General features: G+C 35.5%; 3 protein-coding genes across 3 annotated transcripts; 2 read left to right on the plus strand and 1 right to left on the minus strand.

Annotated features, from left to right (window-relative positions):
- Window positions 1-13: 13 nt before the first annotated feature.
- Window positions 14-4,262, minus strand: LOC116024480 (KRR1 small subunit processome component homolog). The gene is made up of 12 exons (XM_031265377.1): window positions 3,905-4,262; window positions 3,730-3,806; window positions 3,209-3,319; window positions 2,973-3,041; window positions 2,733-2,789; window positions 1,935-1,973; window positions 1,658-1,762; window positions 1,199-1,281; window positions 1,024-1,105; window positions 691-834; window positions 521-595; window positions 14-401 (listed from the first exon to the last, which is right to left on the minus strand). The coding sequence occupies exons 1-12, from the start codon at window positions 4,122-4,124 to the stop codon at window positions 291-293; spliced, it is 1,173 nt and encodes a 390-aa protein (XP_031121237.1). The 5' UTR covers window positions 4,125-4,262; the 3' UTR covers window positions 14-290.
- A 2,122-nt stretch (window positions 4,263-6,384) lies between these two features.
- On the plus strand, window positions 6,385-6,930 carry LOC116024420 (vegetative cell wall protein gp1-like). Its single transcript, XM_031265312.1, has one exon. It carries the CDS (start codon window positions 6,385-6,387, stop codon window positions 6,928-6,930), a length of 546 nt encoding a protein of 181 aa, XP_031121172.1.
- A 3,812-nt stretch (window positions 6,931-10,742) lies between these two features.
- LOC116024421 (nuclear transport factor 2-like) lies at window positions 10,743-13,867 on the plus strand. The gene is made up of 8 exons (XM_031265313.1): window positions 10,743-10,829; window positions 11,429-11,586; window positions 11,727-11,982; window positions 12,119-12,321; window positions 12,412-12,607; window positions 12,696-12,877; window positions 12,962-13,031; window positions 13,575-13,867. The coding sequence occupies exons 2-8, from the start codon at window positions 11,431-11,433 to the stop codon at window positions 13,865-13,867; spliced, it is 1,356 nt and encodes a 451-aa protein (XP_031121173.1). The 5' UTR covers window positions 10,743-10,829; window positions 11,429-11,430.
- Window positions 13,868-15,090: the final 1,223 nt, after the last annotated feature.

Genomic DNA, 15,090 nt, shown 5'->3' on the forward strand with positions numbered 1-15,090 from the left:
GTAAGATAACTAGGGAAGTAAATCAACCAGTTTCCACTAATATAAAAATCATTACACTGGAAACTACATGTTGGTAGTCCTTTTTTTCTTTTTTGTCTTTTGATACAAGAAGAGATGAAAAAAGAAAGACTAAAAATTGGGAAACGTCACACCCACAATATCAGCAAAAAGAATTGGGCCTAACTGCCTAAGCCCTCCGGAGGACTCTCAAGAGCATTTGAACCATAATGAGAGTGATCATGTTGACAGTTCTTTGATTCACTAATAACACTGCACGTTACCAACTGAAACTAGGTGGTCTTAGATTTCTTCTTTTTACGCTTTCCAGCAGATGCTGCAATGTATTCTTCTGCATCTATCTTCTCCATAGATCTTTGCTGTCCGAATTCCTTTGCCTTTTTCTGCAAAAGAGCAATATTGTGATGGTAGATCACCAAAAGATACTTGCATACATGCCCCAATTTTATTCCATCTACCATATACGCGTTGCGATGAATGTATAGAACAAATTCTTAATTACCTTCAAAGACACAGTGATTTCCGCTACATCATTTTTGTCGTCACCAGCACCACCAGCATTCTGTCTTGCAGGTTCCTATAGAGAAGACAAGGAGCAAATATGCAGTGACTTTAGTGTAAAAATATAGACAAGAAAAGGAGCTCCTGAACATGAGACAGCAAAGATCAAACCTCGGGTGGAATAAAAGCTGCTTCTCGTTTTCTCTTGTTTTCAGAAATCTTCTCTGCCTGTTTCTCCTGCTTCTCTTGCCATTTCTTAGCTAATTTCTTATTGTCACTCAGGAAGTATTCACCGCTTTCAAGTTGTAAATCAACCTAAATCCATGCAGAAAATTAGACAGAATGGCAAATTAATTGTGTTAATATTTTCCAAGAAAAAGAGACAAGACAGAGCTATGATAATGGAAGACGAACAATGGAACTGCAAACCCACATAGCCAACATCGGATTTACGATAATTACAGTTTGACTCCACTGGCAATCAAAATAGACATACAATCTCACCTTACTAGGCGGTTGTGGTGGAGGGAATGGTGTATAAGGTTTCTTCTCTTTGCTTTTAGGTTTCTTTTGTTTAACATTCTTCCTGAAAATGACAGCAAAAAAGTAGGAAAGGAACACGTAAAAAGACAATTCATAGATATACAAAAACTTTAAAGAAGCCCATAAAATTCCATACTTCTTAAACTGCGGGAGAAACCGATCCCAATTTTCATTCGCCAGTGATGGATCTTTTGCCAGTTCTCTCTTCATCATGAGGATCTACAATGGGGAGAAGAAAAGAAAAAGATAATCAGGTTTCCCATTAATTACTTTTTTGGTCCAGCTGGAGCTTCTTGAAGAAAGGCATTTTTGACGAGTCTCAAACTGTCGAGCTTTTTGAAAAGAAGGCTTTTTGCTTCTTATTTAGTATTATTACAGAACAGTCTCTCTTTTTTTTTCTTTTTTTTTTTAAGATTCTTTTTCTTTTTTTAAGGCAAAAAACTGAACAGTCTTTTTTTAGTGTTTACTGAAGGGGTGATTTTCTAAGTGAATAGTAAGCTACAATAAGTTGTGGGTCAATCAAGCACAACAACAATCGAGAAAAAAAAATGTAATGCACACCATCACATATTCACATATATGCTAGTATATTCACCTTAATATGGAACAATGGATGCATTTTATTCAGTATGCAATCCTCTACGATTCTCCTTAGTTGTTTTAGCCCTTTAAATGAACCCATTGCAGCAACTGTGTTTCCCTGCTCATTTTCCCGGCAAAGAGAATTTAGGTCAAGCCGTAATACTTTGAGAAAAGCAGATATATAAGTGAGCAATAAAAAGAAATGCAATTCCAAATTGCAAGCTAGGAAACAGAAGAAAGTGTGGGCAATACACATCAACCAAAATAGAATATGTATAACAAAAGATAACCTGGACAAGAATATAACAGCCGGTGACAATTTCCAAGGCCTGCATCAAACAGAAACAGTTGATTCTCTATTAAAGTTAAAGCTTAAAATCATTACATAATGTGTATCATAACCAAAGTAAATGCAGAGTTCAATGTAGTGAGAAATAGTATTACTAAAATAGACAACTTTATCCTAAAGTAATTGTCACCAAAGAAATTACTCCGTATATTTTGATTTTTCATGAGTTTTCAAGCAATGATGTTATTTGAAAATGCATTGTACTCATTTATTATCTTGACAACGGCCTTTTTATTGTCATTTGCATTTCACTCCCTTCTAAACTAAGCCATCAAATTCTCCAAACTAGAATTTGGGATAAAATGGAGTATAGTGACTAGGAGTAAGGGGGTTTCATCTTCTCCACAAGTACTTTCCCATGTTCCACGCTAATTTGTATCATTGTTTCCATTCTCTTAAATTCCTATTCCTCATTAACAAGCGATGATAATAGGCATATTTCCCAAGAGTAGGAAGTTACTTTATCCTATATTCCATAGGTGAAAGAACATAATTAATCGGTGACTCAACATATTGCCAAATTAAATTACTTACACTTCTATAAGAGTTATTCCTAAATCACAAAATGTCCCAATTTAAGATCATATGAGACAGGAATGTGATATTTTCTTGTGAAATTTTGGCTGGAAATTTCACCAGTAGTTGCAATATGCTAAATGAATAAAAACATATGTTGTTCCTAGAAAAAAAAAATTGATTTGTTTTGTGAAAATTACTCTTTATTATCAGGATCACAAACCTTCAAAGTGGAAGAATTGGCACCCAAAAGAAGCTGCCTCCGTTTAACAAACCGCTCCTGCAAAAGGATTCAAGTTTAACAATGTTGGGATACTTTGTCACAAGTTACATCATATACATAAAAGTATCCCATGCGGCAAAATTTTTTAGTGGATATTATTCACTCAAAATGGAAGTTGCCCAAAGACCAAAACTCCAGAAAAATGAGTACTTAACTTCAAGTCAATTTAGCAATATGTACCTTGTTGCGGATCATGTTACCAATCTTGATGATGTCACATTGCATCTCATCATTCAGAATTTTAATTGCCTAGAAAATAACAACACAACAGTTGTGGTTTAAACAAAAGTTGAAAGAAAATCTAAACAGAAAACCACATTGGAGCCATCAGAATACCATCCATATAATTCAATTAAGCGGCTCTGAGTAAAGTCATAAATGCTGAGAAACATCAACTTTAAAAAAATAATGCAAACCTGGCGTGCAGGAACACTTCTTGACAGAAGTTTAATGAGATCTCTAGCTTTAACTATAATATAGGGATCCCTCGTTTTCCTAGTTGTCGAAACTGTCATGGATCCTTCAACCTGACCATTAAAAGCAAATGGCGGGTAACTACCACATAAACAGATTAACATGCTACTAAAGCTATGTAAAAGCTTATTTGTGCTCAAAAATAAATCATCAAGTGTATCAAAGTAACAAAATTTATATAATCATCCAGGTCACTTGGAATTCCCAGAAATGTAGCAGTACAAAAATAAACATACAATGTCATTGCCTAGTAAATGACATGAATGTTCCAGAGCTACCTAGTAAATATTTCTACATAACCATACAATTCCTATTACCACAGCTACCTACTCATGGAACCTACTGAAATACAGTAAACTAACATTAATTCTAACTTCCAAAACACAATCCTAGAAGGAAATCTGTGTGTAAGTAACTCTAGGCATATTTGAAGTTAAACATCACCCCCAACAATTAAACTCACCAAATTCAGCTCACATGCGATTCCATGCTCTTTGAGTGCACCTTTGACCTCAGGCCAGCATTGTTGCAAGTACTTCTCTGCACATACCAACTCAAAATTCAATACCACAGCGTTCAAACTTCAAAATACCAAATACGTACACACAAAACAGGGGGCAGATTGTGGAGCCACTCACCTATGTACTGAGGGAATAGAGTGGAGAAAGAGCTTACTTCAAGCATGCCGCTTTCGTTCCAGGAAGGATCGAACTTCTCAACCTTCCAGTGGTCAATGCTCGGATCATCCCACGGCTTTGGTTTGTCGTGCTTCCCCTTGTGTTTCTGCTTTCTATTCTTCAACTCTTCCGCCTCCTCCTCCTCCTCCCCGCTATTGACGTTGTTCTCATTCTCCGACATCCTTACAGAGCTCCGGAGATTAGCTTTGATTTCCAAATTTTGGATTATACTTCACCGAGAGGAATTAGGGTCCGAGAGAGACTGAAATTTGGCTCCGACAGAAAATGTAATTAGGGTTAGCTGGGGTTCTGAAACAATGGCCGGCGATAGCCCGTAGCTGTGATAGCACCGGAAATTTAAAAGCCCACAATTTATGGGCTGAATGTGAGATTTGGGCTGTGAATTCATGGGCTTAAAGAGATGAAGCATTAGAAAAGAGTTTGAAAAAGTAATTTTAAAAAATTACACGAATTCCATTTTGTGTATACTAATTTAATTGTTATAATGATAATATAAAAATAAAATATCCATAATCATTTTTATTATTATTGTTAATTTTTTTGTTGTTGTTATTATTATCATTAAAATGTTAGAAAATATTTTGACGGAATATTCCGTTACTAAAGATTGTACACAAATGGAAAAAATATTTGAAAGATGGTAACTTTGAAAATATCTTATTGTACTTGATGGGGGAAGGGCTAAGGCTCGGCATGGGGAGAGAAACGACTGATGGGAAAGGCTGGTGATGTGGGAGAAACATAGGCGAGCTTGAAGGACTCGGAAAGATGGGGAGGCGGCACGACGAGGGTCGGACGATGATTGGTCAGCCGGTTATAGATCTGCATGGCGAGGTTATTCAGTGGACTGCGTTGTGGAACACGTTCAATGATGAGTTTGAAAATGAAAGGAATATGCTTGGTGGTTCCTTAAGTAATAAGACAGTCTAACTGATTTGGAAGTCGTGGCTGACGCAAAGAAGGTGGCGTGTGAAAGGCGGTTACAGAGTTTCCTAAAAGCTCTTTTGGAAGGTTTCCTAAGGGCAAAGGCAGTGAGGTGCGGGATTTATGCGAGATATATAGAAGGGGGTTCGGATCAGATTATGAAAGTAGTCAAATGTAATAAGGAAATGAATCCTAATTTGTATATGGTAGTTTAAGGTTATCAAAGAGAAAAATCCCTCCTAACTTGTGTAAATAAGGGTGTAAAGCCTTGAGAAGGCTAAGCAATTCATAATACAAAGAGGGCCGAAATGCTGGTCTAATTTCATACCAAATACTTAGTTGATTTTCCGATAGTGTTAGTCTGCCGATCGACCATCCTTGGTTGATAAAACCAACATTGGCGCCGTCTATGGGGATCGATACAAGAAGTTGTGTGGATCTAATTAACTGAGAAAGTTGAAAGTACATAGCAATGGTGACCACCATGAGTCGTCAAGGTCAAGGAATGATGCAACCTCAGTAACAGGTGGATATAATGGTACTGTGGGCCAAATTGTTTCTCAAAGAAAGGGACCTACGAGAGCAGCTTTCCCGACCTCATTCTAGTGATTTACAGGATCGAGCAAGGACCTTGCTCAGTTTGTACTTAACCAATCCGACTTGATATACAGGACCGAGCAAGGACTTAATTGGTTAGCAGTAGTAGTTTCTTAATTATCTTCAGGGTCATTCTGACCATCTTAGGTCGTGACAAACCACTTGACCTTATCAACTAAGAAAATGAAACCTCGTTCCCCTTAATCAAATTTGATCGTGGCAAGAATGAGGGTGTCATGACTCATAGTACACATGGAGAAATTAGCGAAGCCTCTGACCTGCCCTGTGCATGAGTAGCGCAACACTTGTCGCACATGCAGGGCTTTCGGCACATGCAGGGCTTTCGGCATGTGTTCCCACTGTTCTCATATAAATAGTTAAATACCACATTAAATGCAAGAGTATGAGACTTTTGACACCTTCTATACACTTATGCTAAGTCCGGGAACCTCTGATCCACCGTCACACAACCCGATATCATAAACTTAAAACAACAAACAAACCACATATAGAAGGGTTCATCTACGACTCGATCTGCTATTTATATGTATTTATAGAGACAATCATATTTAATTTACCACATCATATATATATATACATTTTCTAAAACAAAAATTAAATTATAAATAATCTGGTTAATTAATGAAGACATATAAAGTTGTATTGCAATTTATTATATCTATATATAAGAAATTTTGATAATGAAGGGCATCCCTGCACTGCATGCAATATAATGGTAGCGCATTTGAGTCGGTAAGCCGTGAATAAGAACCCTACTAGACCGCATAAAGAAAGACGGTTGTCCAACAAATTCGTACCAGCCTGTTAATGGAGTGTTTTTCTAAGGAACTACATACTGCAATAAATAATAATTTTGCAAATAAATCCAATTGAATAAAATGGCCCCTCAAATTGTTGTTGCCTTAGCCACCATTCTCTTTGTTTCCCTTTCTGGGTTGGCCTCTTCGGCCCCCTCCCCTTCCCCCTCTTCATCTCCCCCATCATCCTCACCTTCCTCTTCTTCTTCTCCGTCCGGTGCCCCATCAAATGCGGCCCCAAACGGTGCCCCGGGTCCCGCGCCCACCGCATCATCGCCCGCTAGCTCCGCCCCAATTGCAAGCACCCCATCACCATCATCATCATCATCTCCATCTCCTTCTGAATCGCCTGCCGCTACTCCTGATAATGGCCCCGCTGCTGCCCCGGAGAACGGGCCCGCTGCCTCTCCTGAGGATAGCGCACCCGCATCAGCTCCATCGCCGGAGGATCCCTCGTCCCCACCGTCGCCAACTGGCCCCGCCGATGCTCCCGACGACGCTGATTCGCCGGCGGATGCGCCCGAGGAGGACGACTACGGCAGTGAAGACGACGCCGCCTTCAGGGTTTCCACCTCTCCCGTCTTTGGAGTTGCCGCCGTAGCCGCAGCTGGATTATTCTTCTTCTAAGCCGTGAAATAAGAATTGAAAGCTACTTGATTAGTTGTTATTATTTGTTAAGCCTGTCCATGCCATGTTTCTTGTTTGGTTCTTTCCTCTTTAAGAAAGATGATTATGAAATTGCCAAACATATTTGATTATTGAAATTTGATTTTTTATTCATTAATAATTTGGGTAAAATGTTAGAACGTCTCAGGGTCTCAATCCGTGAGTCAAATCTTTAATTAATGGGTCGACTCTTTGATTAATGAGACAAATCAGTTGTTAACTTGTTAATTGTTATACCATGAATTCGAGTCCACCTTGTTATGTTCACAATTTCATAACTCTATATTCATAATTTCATAACCTTGTGTTCACAATTTCATAACTCTACGTTCACAATTTTATAATTTCATGTTCACAATTTCATAACTTTATGTTCAATAGTATCAAAACTCTATGTTCAACAGTATAACACAATTTTTGAATTTATATAACAAAATTGTGAATATAGAGTTCAAAAGTTGTGAATATTAAGTAATATAATTTTGTATATATTGAGATCTAAAATTATGAACATAGAGGTCTAAAATTGTGAACATAGAATTCTAAATTTGTGAGCATAGACTCGAGTCCACATTGCAATGTGGACACGGGTCCATATCATAATTTACCGAGTCAGATCATTAATTAAAATTCGACCTGTCTCATAGATTGAGACTCGTGAGACGATCTCACACAAATTTTTACCTAATAATAATTTATCTTTCTACTTATTTTCTGTATGCTCTGATATGATTATTATTTAAGGTTGTAATTCACAAATAATGTTACTTTGGGCAAATAATAATAATAATAATAATAATAATAATAATAATAATAATAATAATAATAATAATTCAAGGGTCAATTTCATAATAAAAAAAATGTTGAGAAATAATTAGAAACCGTCTTTCTTATTATAAAAAGTGAAAATAAATAGTTTTCACCCTGTATTTACTTACTAGTTTTTCTTATGCGCGATGCGCACAAAATAAATGCATAATATTAATATTTTATATTAAATTTTTTAATTTATTTAGATTTTAAATATTTAAATTATTGTAAATAATAATAATAATAATGTAAAATATTTTTATAAATTTTAATTTATATTTTAGAAAATAACTAACACATAACTCCAATATATAATGTGTATATATTATTATTATTGATGAAAATAAGAAAATATATAGTGGATGCATGTGCATGGTAACAATAGTAGAAAGATAACGGAAGTTATAACGGTAGGGGTATGTTTGTCTAATATATTGTAAAGTACAACTTTTAAAGCAAAATGTACAACAAAACTTAACGAAAAAACGAACATAAATAAAGGGTATAACCTTCATTCACACTTATTATGCTTTTATATATGTTTTTAGATTATAAGTGCTTCATGCTTATAGTATCCGGTGAAGAGTGTGAACAAAGGTTAATTGTTGAAATGTTTTAACAAAAAATAACATTGTAATTGATCATTTTGTAATAAAAATATATATGGATTCATATAATACTTTAAATTTATCCATGCAACGCACGAGTAATTGGAGAATTATTTGCTATAATTCAAGCAATAAAAACACAGAAAATATAATCGATTTCATCAGTTGTGCTATATAGTATTCAATATTATAATCTATATAATAAGTTAATTTAATTTTTTGTCATAGATTTATATATGACAGTCCACTTTTAGTCATTTATTTTCACAACATCCACTTTTGCTCCTAGTATTAATGTGGCTAGTACTGTCAAAGCGGGCCAACCCGCCCTACCACAGACCTAATTCTTGGCGGGCTTTTGCGGGCCGGCATATTAGGCTCGCGGGCTAGGGTTCACATAACCCTAACCCGTCCCGCGCGAGTTGGCGGGCCGGCTCGCGAACTTTTATATATATATATCATTCAAAAAGTGTACTGTGAATATTCGCATTGTACTGTGAATATATATTCACAGTGTATTGTGAATTTATATATTACAATAAACTGTGAATATATATCACAGTGTACTGTGAATATATATAACTATATATATTTAAAAAAAATGGCGGGTAGCGGGCCCGCGCGAGTCGATTGTCTTAGCGGGTCAGACCCGTTAGGCCCGCTCTTTTGCGGGCCTTCTTTTTTGTAGTCCTAATCTGCCCCACTGCGTTGCTGGTGCAGGCTAGCCCGCGGGTTTTGACCCATTTTGACAGTATTAATTGTGGCATGATAATTTTTTGGTCCTCCATAAAAAACAATTTAAATTTCGTCAAATACAAAAGTATTTTAGTCTTCAATTTTGATTTTTTTTATTCAAAAAATAAACGTTACAAATATAATGGGTCAACCTATTTTGTAAAAAAAAAAAATTGAAATGTCATTGTATTTAACGAAATTTCAATGATTTTCTTGACGAAGAACCAAAAACGGTCATGCTACAATAATATTAGGACCAAATAAGGATGTTTTGATAAAAAATAACTAAAAATGGATTGTCACCTATAAATCTATGACAAAAAAGAAATAGAATTAACTCTTTATATAATTGTATATCGATCCAAATATTCTTAAAATATTATAACAAATTAATTCCGTGCAATGCATGGGCGAAAATACTAGTAATTTTAATTTAAATAAATATTATATATATGCAGATGATGTCAACTTAAGTAATACTTTAAATATTATTTGCGCCTCTCCTTTTAAATATATAGTAGTTTTTTTTTTTTTTTGATAACATTAAATATATAGTAGTTATTAAATTGGAATGCATAAAAAATGTAATTAAAAAAATCGAAATTGCATTACATAATACAAAGTAATTAATTAATTTAAACCCTAGAAGCCTTGCTCCTCAAGCAAATAATAAAGTCTCTATTTTGAGCCCGAAATTTCTTAAGAATTCCGAATCCCTACGAGCGCGTCAACTGTCTTTCCAACTATAAAAAGGTGGTTGCCTCTCAAACCCTCATTCTCTCCCCTATCTCGCTCCCCTCTAGCAGCGTTCTTCCTTTGGGAGCCTGTGAGGTCAGAAACATTCTATTTGTTCATAAATTTAAGGTTTTTTTTTGTTGATTTCTGTTGTATGCGGCGTTGTGTTTTTTTGTGTGAGTTTGTGAACTTAGAAACATTTGATTGTTGATGTAAAAAAACGGTTTAAGAGTTTTTTAGTTGATTTTGGTTATATGCGGCGTTGTGTGTTCTTCGTGTGAGCCTGTGGACGACTTAGAAACATTTGTTTGTTGATATAAAAAAAAGGTTTTAAGGGTTTTTTTAGTTGATTTTTGTTATATGCTGTGTCTTGTGTTCTTCCTGTGTTGTTCATAAAAAAACAAAGAGTTTTTAGGGTTTTTTGGGGTTAATTTTTGTTATGTGCGGCTGTGGTGCAAAGTTGCAATCTTCGATAATAAGAAAAGATAGAAAAGGTTTGATTTTTATTTGTTTTTGTTTATCCCATTTTGTCTTTTGGCTTTGTAGGGTTTGTTTACCCTAATTTGCATATCTAAATATTTAAAATATTATAACAAATTATTATAACAAATTTATTCCGTGCAATGTATGGGCGAAAATACTAATACTTTAAATATTATATGCCGATAATGTAATACTTTAAATATTATTTGTCCGCTCCTGTTAAATATATAGTAATTATTAAAATGGAATGCATCATAAAAAAATCGAAATTGAATTACATAATACGAAGTAATTAATTAATTTTAAACCCTAGAAGCCTTGCCCCTCAAGCAAATAATGAAGTCTCCATTCTGAGCCCGAAATTTCTTAAGAGTTCCGAATTCCTACGAGCGTGTCAACTGTCTTTCCAACTATAAAAGGTGGTACACTTGCCTCTCAAAATCTCATTCTCTCCCCTATCTCCCCTCTAGCAGCGTTCTTCCTTAGCAGGTCAGAAACATTTATTTTTCGTAAATTTAATGGTTTTTTTGGTTGATTTCTGTTGTACGCGGCGTTGTGTGTTCTTCGTAAGCCTGTGAATTGAACTTAGAAACGTTTGTTTGTTGATATAAAAAAAGGGTTTTAAGGGTTTTTTAGTTGATTTTTATTATACGCGGCGTGTGTTCTTCGTGAGCCTGTGAACATAGAAACTTTTGTTTGTTGATATAAAAAAAGGGTTTTAAGGATTTTTTAGTTGATTTTTGTTATATGCGGCGTCTTTGTGTTGTTCATACCAAAACGAAGGGTTTTTAGGGTTGTACTCTTGCACTTACAGGTTGCCCTAGTCTTTAGGGTTAAGGTTTCCGTCTTTAAAGTTTGGGATTCGGAGTATTGGAAACTAGGGTTTTTGAAGGCCTAATTTGTAGCAGCTATTCTTCAATTTGTTCTCAGGTCTCTTTAAGATCAGAAATTTACTGCATCTTGTGTTTACGTACGGTTAAGGTTTCTGTCTTTAAAGTTTGGGATTAGGAGTATTGGAAACTAGGGTTTTTGAATGCCTAATTTGTAGCAGCTATTCTTTAATTTGAATTACATGTTTTTTGATGCAGAGATGGCAGTGATCCCCTCTACTGAGGCTGTGGCGAATCTCTTTTCTCAGCAGTATTACACCATTCTTCATATTAAGCCCGAGGAAAGCTACAGATTCTATGAAAATTCAAGTGTGGCAACCTGGGATGATGCCAAGAATGCTGTGACAACACTTGATGTAAGTATCAATTTTTACTATTCTATTCTCTTTTTTCCTGAATGTAGGTTGCCTGTTTCTTGAAACATTTAATGTTGTCTTGTTTGTGTGTAAATTTTTTTTTTTGGGTCAATTTTTATGTTTTGCAACACATGTTTTAGGGAATTCGCGAGATGATCATGGCTTCCGACTTTAAGGGCTGTCTGGTTGAAGTGGAAGATGTTCACTCCCAAGATTCCTTACAAGGAAGCATTCTTGTTGTGGTTACTGGTCTTGCCACCGGGGAAGACAATTCGCAGAGAAAATTTAGCCAAACGTTTGTTCTTGCTAAACATAATACTGGTTTCTTTGTCATAAATGATATTTTGAGGTTTTTGGATGACAAAGAACCAAAATCTACATTGGTTGCTGATTCAGGTAGTTCTATATGTATATCTTTAGTTCCATACATATATTTATGTTCCTGATAAACTAGTCTATATATAGTACATATTAATTGGATGTTGCATATATGTTGTTGCATTCATAGAAACATTAAATAATGTCTCTTCAGAACCAGTCCGAGTTTCGGTTGATATCGGCATACAAGTAGACGAATTATCTGCTGCTGATGGGAAGAGTGTTTCTATAGATTCAATTGATGCTAAAGTAACAACTGTAGAAATTGCAGAAACTCGACAACCTAAGCAGACAGTTTCTGAGGTGGTTGCATCAGACATGAAGGATCTTGCTCCTAAGTCATCTTACTTAGAAATGGTTAGTGTGTTTTTCGTTTAGAATTCTATGATTTTGGCACATAAAGTTTTTGTTTATGTAGTTAGCAATCATACTTTGTTTTTCTTGAAGTTGTCGAAAGGGAAAACATCCTCGACCCCTACACCAGCAACCCAGTTTGTCAGGGTGTCTGCTCTCGATAGTCTCTCGGGGCAAGAAAAGGTTGCAGCACAAAGTGGTTCGCCTAAGGCCAACAATGTGACCAAAGACGAAGCTCCTCCATCTCCAACCAAAACTACCAAAAATGCAGCAGAGACTATTCCTACCCGTGAGTGTAAAATCAGTTTTGTTTTTTGTTATGAACATATGCATTGCATTCTAATCCATTATTGTGGTGTTTATACGGTGGTTTCCAGCAAAGGGAATATATGTCGGGGGATTGCCATCGAATACAACAGTAAATGATCTCATTGATGGTGTCAAGAAATTTGGTAGAGTCAGAAATGTTGAAGGTGTTCAAGTCATTGTGTTGGAGGATAAATACTGCTATGGATTTGTACACTTCCAATCTGCAGATTCTGCAAAGAAGGCAGTTGAGGTAACTTAAGACCTTGGTTTAGTATTCTTAAGTCACATGGTGTCTTAAGTGTATACGTATATAAATAATCTTTGATTCTTTCAGGCTAAAGTCATCACTGTAAAAGGAAAGGAGGCTTACATTTCTTATAAGAGATTTAACAGGAATGCGAGAGGTAATAATACACAACCTGTTACCTGGGTCAAATATCACTTTGTTTTCTTGATTTTTGTTGTAGAGTCAATATATAAATAAAAAAAAAGTATAAATTAGCATCTACACACAATGCACACAAAGCCTACGCGTGATGCAAGCAACGTGAATTGTTAGGATCAAGCTAAGTACTTACATTAAAAGCTAGAGTGGTGTTGGCACCTAGTAGCGTCTCCCTAATCTCCTTGTTGAAGCAATACATGTTCTAAATCCTAGAACATCAATGCAAAGGTAGCTTTTAGTCAAACTGTCCAAGTCCCACTTTTGTCACTTGATTGTTATTTCAATTGCTTCTTTTGTTGAATTGTTTCATATACATGATTTCTATCCCTACCTTAGAGTTAGCTCCCAAACACTACGTGCTCACGTGTTTAACCACTAATTACTCGACCCCGAATCAACTTTCAGACCACCATCACATTTTTGAGAAACAGGGGATGGACTTGGCCCTCACCGGCCTCCTCCCAACACTATTCAAAATTAACTGAAAACTTATGATATGCAGCTGCTGCAGATGGCAATGGCAACCGAGGCAGGTCTCCATCAAGCCGAGGCAAATCCCACAGCCGAGCTCCATCGTGCAATGGTCATTCTAGCAATGGTGACACTCACCATTTGGACGCAAACCAGCACAACAACAACAACAATGGACACAAAAGTTCAGATGGAAACGGTGGAGAAGCTGATGATGGGTGGTGTGATCCGAGGAGGAGGAGGAGAAGGGCGAGGGACCAAAGGAGCAATGGAGAAGCACTCCAAGATCACAAAAGTAGCACTGCAGCCACTAGCCAGCAGTAGAGAGATATCTTCTTTTGTGTTGTTTTAAATTGCTTATATTTGTTTGGGTCCATTTGGAACCATTAGGAATATTATATATATTTCCTAATATTACTATCAGCTGATTGCAATTATTGAGTTTTCTTCTTTGACCTAAATTGCCTGTGAGATATGATCATATATTTTCTTATATATTGTGTGTCTATATACAGTATGTGTTTTTATAATAAACGATAATGTATTATAGAAACAAAAATGATATTTTTCTCTGTAGGTTTACCCCAGAATGTTTATATCTTTTTTGTATAAATGTTCTTTATATCTTTTTTGTATCAGGTGGAAAGATATCTTTCCATCTAAATTGTCTGAGTTATGATCTAGGGTAAATCTATAGAGAAAAATATCATGATAAAGAATTTATGTCCACTTGATAATTTTTTCGATTTATGATCATATATTTTCTTATTATTGTGTCCATATATATGTATATTAGGTGTGTTTATATATGCTACAATACATCTTTTTCTCCTGTTGATTTACCCCATAAAACATCATGTAAGACATTGAATAATTAGATGGATATAATAAAACTTACACCAGAAATTATTGTAGTCGACTCTGTCTGTACATTTGTGGTTTTTTTTTTTTTTTGTTTTGTTTTGTTTTTTGTATTTAATTTTGTTTTTGTTAGTTTTTCTCCAAGCTACATGGCAAGATTGATGCAATAACGAGGAAATGTGTATCGTGAAGGGAGGTGTGTAGGAGTACACAAGAATGGGAAATATGCATTGTGGGTGAAAATATGTAGGGAGAAGTTATACGCATACGCACTATCTATAAATATTTGCAAAAAGGGTCCTCTCTTATTATTAACTCTCTTTATAATTAACCTAGAATTTCTCTCATTATTAGGCCGTTTCTCCTGCAATTTGGAGATTTTGCAGGGTTATGGTGGGCCCACCATTTAAGGCTTCCGCTCCTCAAGCGTGAATTTTATTTTATTTTTTTTGTTTTGTTTTGTTTTTCTTTTTTTTTTCCTTTTCTTTTTTCCTCCAATCTCATTTTCTCTGTCCTAATCATACCTGCAAAATCCTCTTAAAATCTCATTACTATTGAGGAGGGCCTTAGGCCCTTAGCCATCTCTACAATCAACCTAGAATTACATAATATTATTCAGATTGTACTCAGACAGTGAGAATAATATTTTATCAATACAATTACAAAGTCAAAAAGGCTCTAGAGGA

The sequence above is a fragment of the Ipomoea triloba genome, chromosome 7 (assembly GCF_003576645.1).
Source record: "Ipomoea triloba cultivar NCNSP0323 chromosome 7, ASM357664v1".
Taxonomy (NCBI): Eukaryota; Viridiplantae; Streptophyta; class Magnoliopsida; order Solanales; family Convolvulaceae; genus Ipomoea; species Ipomoea triloba.

Excerpts from the sequence above, each read along its gene's own strand:
- LOC116024480 (XM_031265377.1), bottom strand. The coding sequence starts at position 4,124 with ATGTCGGAGAATGAGAACAACGTCAATAGCGGGGAGGAGGAGGAGGAG. Across the intron at positions 835-1,023 it reads CACCACAACCGCCTAGTAAG|GTTGATTTACAACTTGAAAG; the intron begins GTGAGATTGTAT and ends GCATGGATTTAG. Across the intron at positions 402-520 it reads AAATCACTGTGTCTTTGAAG|AAAAAGGCAAAGGAATTCGG; the intron begins GTAATTAAGAAT and ends GCTCTTTTGCAG.
- LOC116024420 (XM_031265312.1), top strand. The coding sequence starts at position 6,385 with ATGGCCCCTCAAATTGTTGTTGCCTTAGCCACCATTCTCTTTGTTTCC.
- LOC116024421 (XM_031265313.1), top strand. The coding sequence starts at position 11,431 with ATGGCAGTGATCCCCTCTACTGAGGCTGTGGCGAATCTCTTTTCTCAG. Across the intron at positions 11,587-11,726 it reads ATGCTGTGACAACACTTGAT|GGAATTCGCGAGATGATCAT; the intron begins GTAAGTATCAAT and ends CACATGTTTTAG. Across the intron at positions 12,322-12,411 it reads AGTCATCTTACTTAGAAATG|TTGTCGAAAGGGAAAACATC; the intron begins GTTAGTGTGTTT and ends TTTTTCTTGAAG.